Source organism: Chiloscyllium plagiosum, unplaced genomic scaffold (genome assembly GCF_037043375.1).
Source record: "Chiloscyllium plagiosum isolate Xiang-an unplaced genomic scaffold, Cpla_swu_hap1 HiC_scaffold_5, whole genome shotgun sequence".
In the NCBI taxonomy this organism is placed as follows: Eukaryota; Metazoa; Chordata; class Chondrichthyes; order Orectolobiformes; family Hemiscylliidae; genus Chiloscyllium; species Chiloscyllium plagiosum.
The window spans coordinates 80,786,201-80,794,404 of NW_028270143.1; the positions used below are offsets into that span (position 1 = coordinate 80,786,201).

At 41.0% G+C, this 8,204-nt stretch overlaps 1 protein-coding gene across 1 annotated transcript in view; it reads right to left on the reverse strand.

Moving 5' to 3' along the window:
• The window catches only part of rsu1 (Ras suppressor protein 1), a 169,667-nt gene extending 162,792 nt beyond the window's left edge, over positions 1 to 6,875 (reverse strand). The window contains exon 1 of the mRNA XM_043690376.2: positions 6,839 to 6,875. Coding sequence (XP_043546311.1) covers positions 6,839 to 6,856 — 18 coding nt within the window. The 5' untranslated portion in view covers positions 6,857 to 6,875. The remainder of the gene's footprint in view (positions 1 to 6,838) is intronic.
• Positions 6,876 to 8,204: the final 1,329 nt, after the last annotated feature.

Genomic DNA, 8,204 nt, shown 5'->3' on the forward strand with positions numbered 1-8,204 from the left:
GTACAGCTCTATTGTGGAGCTGCACACTGGTGTCATCAACCATCTTTTCCCTTGTCAGCCAGGAGTTACCCATAGTGCTGGCAGTGCCTTGAACACCCTCAGCACCTGCCACTGCCTGAGGATGAATGTATCATGACAGCTCCCAGGAAATGTAGTGCACACCCAAAGGAAGTAGCTGCTTATAATGGCTATGCACCTGCTATGAAGGTGTAAGGGTATTGTACCTTTAAGAGAGTTGAAAGCTAGCAAGGACTTAGAGAGGCACACAGAGTACTGGAAAATTTACAATGTAACATTTGATCAAGCAGCTAGCGGTTGTTATGACATTAAAAAAAATCAAATTTGGCCAATCTTTAAAAGGGAAAGTTAACTGTTACGTCACGGGGTAACCCCCCCCAGCTAATTTAAACCTGCAACACAGAAATGATTTAATCCATGCTACAATCTGTTGAAATTCAAGAGGCAAGGAACTATTCCCAAAAGTCATTATTTAAAGTAAAAGTTAACAACTTTTTAAAAAGTTTAACAGAGAATAATTAATTAACAACTATTTACAACTCCTTTCTCTAACCTATCTTTTATCTTCCCCTCTACAACACTAGTCTGATAAAACCCCTGATTAAGATTCACCAAAAATTCAAATTTCAAACCAGCCAGCTGTCAAATTTTCTTTTTGTATCTCTCTCCATCTTTGTTTCTTCTTAGGATTTCTGTTTTTAACAGATCATTGATAGATAAAGGTACCTTTAAGAGAGCTATTCTGTGGACAGTCTGCATGTGTTAGCGGCTTGGATGTTCTCCTCCAAAAGTTCAATTTGTTTAATATTTATACGCCAAAACATCAAATCATTCCATTGATGTTAATATTGTCAAAATATCAAATTCAAACTTGATTGAAGTTTGGTATTTTGGGGCATAATTTAAACTGACTGGCCAAATTTGAAAGTTTTTTGTCTCATAGCAACTCAAGTACTGCTAACTGCTGGACCAAATGTCACATTATAAATTTTCCAGTACTCTATATGCCTCTCTAAGTCCTTGCTAGCTTTCAACTCTCTTAAAGGTACAGTACCCTTACACCTTCATAACACGCCAGTTGCATGTTGAATGAATGGAGCACTTCTTTGTGAATGAAAACCACGAGTCACACTGGTTTGGTGGCCGTATGGGTGCAGTCACTCATTCCCCACATCTGTGGGAATCCTGCCAGTTAGATAAACCACAGAGTGTCCTGTGCCTGACTTGCCATGTCTGTGGTGAATGTGAAGAAATCTGGTGCCCTCTTACACAGAGTGTCCATCACCTCAGCGATGCTGTGACTGCCTGTGAAATTCCACCAGGTCTGCAGCCAACACCCTGAAACAAGTCAGAGGGTTCCAAATGTCAAGGCAGCTCTCATTGTGGTTTCTATAGACAGTGTCAATTCACCTCCTCCAGATTAAAGTCCTCTTTCAGGGTGGTGCACAGATCAGCCACTACTTGCCTCTTACCCTTGAATCAGCAGATCTTCATCCGTGTGCACAAGGAAACTGCTTTTGATGCAGTGGCTGCTGCTCATTCATGTAGCACCAGCCCACTATGGGTAGGTAGCACCCTATACAGCAACAGCCTCAATTTCCCTGGCAGCAGCATACAGTGAGCCAGAAAAAGTCCTATTTCAACAACCCCCTCACCATATCACCACTGATCCACCCTTCCACTTTCAGCACCTCCAATCTTGGATGTTTACGTCCAGCCTGATGAGTTGGTGGTAATGTTAATAGATTAGAGTGATGCTGGAAAAGCACAGCAGGTCAAGCATCATCCGAGGAGCAAGAAAATTGCCGTTTCGGGCAAAAGCCCTTCATCAGGAATGGAGGCAGGGTGCTGCAGATGGAGAGATAAATGAGAGGGGGGGTGGGGAGAAAGTAGCATAGAGTACAATAGGTGAATGGGGGTGGGGATGGAGGTGATAGGTCAGAGAGGAGGGTGGGAGAAGGTAGCAAAGAGTACAATGGGTGAATGAGGGTGGGGATGAAGGTGATAGGTCAGAGAGGAGGGTGGAGTGGATAGGTGGAAAGGAAGATAGGCAGGTAGGACAGGTCATTGGTACAGTGCTGAGCTGGAAGGCTGGAGCTGGGGTGAGGTGGGAGAAGGGGAAATGAGGAAACTGGTGAAATCCACACTGATGCCCTGGTTCTGAGGGGGAAGGTGAGGTGTTCTTCCTCCAGGCGTCGGGTGGTGAGGGAGCGGCGGTGAAGGAGGCCCAGGGCCTCCATGTCCTCCGCTGAGTGGGAGGGGTAGTTGAAATGTTGGGCCACAGGGCGGTGGGGTTGATTGTTGCGGGTGTCCCGGAGATGTTCCCAAAAGCACTCTGCTAGGAAGCGTCCAGTCTCCCCAATGTAGAGGAGACCGCATTGGGAGCAACGGATACAATAAATGACATTGGTGGATGTGCAGGTAAAACTTTGATAGATGTGGAAGGCTCCTTTGGGGCCTTGGATGGAGGTGAGGGAGGAGATGTGGGCGAGGTTTTGCAATTTCTGTGGTGGCAGGGGAAGATGCCAGGAAGGGATGGTGAGTTGTAGGGGGGGTGTGGACCTGACCAGGTAGTCACGGAGGGAACGGTCTTTGTGGAACGCGGAAATGGGCTCCTCCTTTTTCACAATGGGATTAATAGTTGCTGCTTTCATTAATAGCTTTGTACTCTGAAAATGTCTCATTCTCACTGACAAATTGCTAATGAAGCATGGGACCTGTATCTCCCTAACCAAACTGATTAACAGATCACTCAAGATCCTAATTCATCAACTTAATTGCTTTCCCATCACATCCAACTGGGTGGCACTGTGCCCTTCAAGTGTAATGCAGCAAAAAATTGGGTTGCTGACATATCATCCTCCTGTGCCAAATTGGTGGAACACTTGGCTCCAAAAATGCCTCACTTTATGGCAAAATTCTGCCTGTTGGTGCTACTTCTTTCTCCACAGATGCTGCCAAGCCCTGCCGAGTATTTTCAGGATTTCTTTCATGATTTTCAGAATTTTGGATTTTTCCATTCCCGCCCCTGCAGAATTTCACAGTCCCAAATGCTGTGTCTGATGTTTCGGAGTGACTTTGATTGCCTTTTGCTGATATAGCTTTGCATTTATTTCTGATTGTTTCTGCACTTGAAAATATTGACATTCAGTCCACTGTTAGAGTGTCTTAGCAGCAGTTATGTCATTTACTGTGGGAGATAAATACCATTATCATAGAAGAGAAGGAGCAGAAGTTTGTGAAGACACTTTTAAGAATGTGTCCCATTAGATATTTGTTCAAACCCCAAAGGTTGTGCAGAAACTTGGAGGACCTATGTGACGAGATGCATTTTAGAAAGTGTGTGCTTTATTATTGAATCAGCAGAGAAGACTTGTAATTTATTGAGACCTGAAGTAGCACGAGGGTAAGCGAGTCCCAGTGCAACGTGAAGGAAACGAGACCTTGTGCAACATGAGGGGAAGTGAGTCCTGGTGCAATGCGAGGGGAAAGAGACCTGGAGCAGTGCAACTTATCTTGCTGCAGCTGAGTGCTAGTGACGAGCGGACTGGAGGCTGGAGCAGAACAGGGCCATTGTTGGACTGGAGTCTGCCGCAAGTGGTCAGACCACATGCTGAGCTGCTGCTATTTGAAACTCTTTACCAGATTGTAATGTCAATCCTTTAACTATGCTATAACTATCTTATTTATAACTTTTATTTTAGACACTAAGTAATGCTACTAATTTTCCTTTCATTTTTTTAAATTCCTCTTTCTATCCAAGATTTGTACCTAAGTATTTGTAGCTCCGATGGTGCCATTAGAGGCAGCCATTGTAAAAACTTTTCATTGTACTCCCTCTGTACTGAAATACATGCGACAATAAAGAATATTCTAACTCTAATTCTAATCCTATTGCACGAAGACCAGCAGGCACAGTCATGCAGCCATTCTCTGACTATGAAAGTCATGAATGTACTCACTTTTTTTGGGGTGATCACAATGACATCAGCCAGCTTGTGGCACAGGAATACTTTGTCAAGTGACTCGCACACTTTAGAAGAGAACTGGAGAACTGACTTTTGGAACACAGAAAGGCAGGAGTGAGTGTGTACTATCTGATTTTATTGGTTTTCCTAAATTCCCGCAATCAAATGATGACACCCACATTCCCTCAGCTCCTCAGAAAATGCACACTTTCCCCAGATTCCTGAAAGTACAGCTTAGGTGTGGTACAATATAAAGGATCTTACACATAACTGTGACATACTTTAGACAATGATATGATGTGTTCAGAATTTGTAATACTCAGTTAATGTAAGTATTATCACAAAAAGTAGAATGTCATGGTAATTGTCAAGTGCATTCAAACTAATGATCTGAAACATCTATATTTTATGGTTGCACTGAATATGAAATCAGAAAGAAGGCACAGTAATCATACAATACAATGGTAATCTTGTCTCTATCACTTCAGCATGGTCTAACTTCCTGAGCAACATAAATGAGCATAAATTTATAGGTCATCCACTGTACTGTTTTCAAGAGATTGAGAGAATCCCATGTTTATGGTACATACATAATTTAATGCTAATGGACTATTAACGAAGCAACATTACTTTTTTTCAATGTTCATGCCCCTCTACTACAGGACCTATCACACTTGAGTCATTACTGGTGAAGGATTAATCGCAGTAAAACACAGAATACATGTGTCAGGGGGTCTGAGGCAACAACATACTGAGAATGGCTCGGGAGGTTATAGGTGGGACTGTGGTTAGAATACCCCACTGAAGAGAAGGCTGACAGTCACTGTTTGATAGGCAAGAACTTAATTGCAGGTCTTGAAAGAGAAGTTGAAAATTATTGGAAGGATTTTAAAACAGTATGGAGAATGAGTGGGGGGAATCAGAATTAAAATCTCTAGAACAGGTGCATACAATCAGGGTGCTATAGAACTCCATGCCCAAGATTTACTGCAAAAATTGTGGCCTCATCGATTTGCCGAAGACATAAGGAATGGGTTTGTCTCCTTGACATTGGAAACCTCAACTTTGATTTACATGGCTCAGGCAAAGAGTTTCTACACGTACAGCAAACCCACTCACGCCAGTTCACTCCTGGAATGAGAGCAATAAAATTCTGGCCCAAGATCTTCTGCTCAAGCATGATCCAGTAAACAAGTCATTGGACTGATTGTGATCTTTGACAAGACTCAATGGCCACCTGGAGAAGTTGATTGAAAATTCTTAGGGGGAGCATGTTATATAATGGTATTGATAGCATCGATAAGTGGTATCCTATCTCGATTATAAAATCCATCCTGGATGCAGAGGATAAAAAGATCTTACACACAATTGACAAAACAAAAGAATAAAAAGTAAATAAGACAAAATGGTGACTGTATTTCCCTTTGTGCCATGACATAGCATTTATGAGCAAATAGAAGTGTCAGCATTGCCTCTGTCGTAGCATTCTACTTTATATGTCATGGGCTTATGTTACACTTGAACACATAATCTTGGTTAATACTTTAGTGTAATAGTGTGAGCTGCGCTGTCTTGACTTCTGTCCTTCAGATGAGATCTTAAATTGAGACTCTGCACATCCTGTCAGGTAGAACTAAACAATCGCATGACACTGTTTGAAGAAGAACAAGACTTTTCTTGGTATTTCAGCCAATGGTATCTCACAATAACATCACTAAAGCAGACTGTCCAGTCTTTTGGGTTGTGTTGTAGAACAGAGGCCGAGGGATTCAGGTATGTAATTCTTTGAAATTTGCACCACAGGTAGATAAGGTGGTTAAGGAGGCATTTAGCATGCTTGCCTTCATTGCTCATACATTTAAGTATAGGAGTTGTGATGTCATGTTGAGGTTGTACAAGATATTGTTGAGGCCTCTTCTGGAAAACTGTGTGTAGTTCTGGCCTCCCTGTATTAGGAGAGATATTATTAAACTGGAGAGGGTTCTGAAAATATTTACCAGGATGTTTCCAGGAATGGACAGTTCGAAATATAAAAATAGACTGGAATGATTGGGACTTTTTTTCATTGGAGCATAGGAGGCTGAGACCTTATTTATAAAATCATGAGGAATATAGATAAGGTGAATGACAAGGATCTTCTCCCTAGGGTGGGGGAGATCAACATTAGTGGGCATATTATTAAGGTGAGAGGAGAAAAATTTAAAAAGGACACAAGGGTCAACGTTTTCATACAGAGAGTGGGCTGTGTGTGGAATAAACTGCCAGAGGAACTGATGGATGCAGGTACAGTTACAGTTAAAAGACATTTGGATAAGTTCATGAACAGAAAATGTTTGGAGAAATATGGGCTAAGCACAGGCAGGTGGGACTAGTTTAGTTTCAGAACATGGCCGGTGTGGACTGGTTGGACTGAAGGGTCTGTTTCCATGCTGTTTGACTCTATGACTCTATGACTATTTATTCTCACTGCAATTTGTGATACCTTCTTACACTTGTCTACATTATAGCTCTGACTACAGTTCAAAAATACTGCACTGGCTGCAGGATGTTTTGCAATGACCTGAGGTTATGAAATGGGCCATGCAAATACAAGCTTGTTACTTTCTCAGTTCTACTCGTGACTGGTTTATAGGGTATTATCAGAAAATAACTCTCTGCAGAAGTTGATGGTGTATTCTATATTTTAATTTTGACCTGAAATAGTAATTTGAATGCTAGAATTCAGCTTTAGCACTTTTAACCGTTACCCTTTATCAGTGCATGATATTTAGCTTATTTTGTAAATGCGTCTGAAGAGTGTTATGGAAACATTGATGTGCTACTTGCAATTATAGATAAAAAATATTACTTACTTTTCTAGGCGAACACATGACTTTTTTTTCACTGTTACGTTCCCAAGACCAAGGTAAGAAGAGGTATCCTGAATCTTCTTCCTGTTTCCCTTCTGTCGCAGAAATAAACAGGGCAAAACCTTTCTATTGGCCAGTGAAACCTCCTTGATATACAAAGGTCAATTTTATCATGGCCATTGATATTTTGAAGTAGCTCCAATTTTAGCTCTTGGTTATTTTTGGCAGGAACAGATGCAGGATTAGAAATCTTTCAGAAATGAAGCCAGTGTTTACAAAGCTTAAGCACAAACATCAGCAAGGACACAGAAAGCATGTTATGTGCAGGAGGAGGAATAGGTAGTTAGTTTGATGCAATGTGGTGGGATTAGTGACCAGAATGCTTTGACTAATTCACAGATAATATTTCCTTCCAAGTGTGAAAATCTTCCATTCAAAGAGCAGCTTAACAGTAACAAAATAGAGAACAAATAAACTATTTTGTAATAAAGCAAGAAAGTGCTGGAAATATCAAGTCAGTTCACTTGTAGAGTTTTATAGTGTTTTCAACATTTCTGTTCTCTCGCTTTTCTTTAAACTATTCGTTTTTTTTTCCTTTTTTGCTGACATTTCTAACCATATGTCAGTTCAATACTGTCAATATTAATAGGAGCATCGACACAATATTAGACTCTGGAATGTTCAATGCTCCAGTTATATTGATTTTCTTTTCCAAAACCATTTCAACATGGTTAAATGCAAAAAGGCAGTAAAAGGGTAGAAGTATGAAGGGCATTTTTAATTTTAAATTTAATTTAAATACAAAATGTGAGTAGCCTTAAAATAATTGCACAGCTTGGACTGCTATTTCTAACTTTGCCGACTAAATCGATGATTGTCCCAATAGAATTCCTCAAATTCTCAGAGAGCAGAAATTGACAGCAGCACTCCCTTCATGTCTGTAAATACCCTCTGATTCTCAGTCACTCTATTGTGTGCTATGGTCTGGTGGCCAGATGATCACTATTTTGAACATGGACTGATTTTTTAAAGTTATATTCATAATGGATAAATTAATATACCATAACTGCAGCAGCAGTAACCCAACATTCTGCTTCCCCCTCAAATTTCTTTATAAAAGTAATAATGGGTCTGTGTTGTAGCTGGTGTTGGTGGAGGTGAGGTTAAAGGATTTCTGGGGTGGGTAGTTGTTGTGAGCTTGAGAAATCTGGGAAAATTAGATCCCAAAAGTCTTGCAAAATTTAACAGCAGGGCTGTTTCAATTTGTTTTCTGCATGTCAGGCCAGTCAGCCTGATTGACAAAATGCAAATACTAAGCACAGTCCTCTTGTGAAATAGGGTTAAAGGTCAGAGGATAATTGGATCAGGG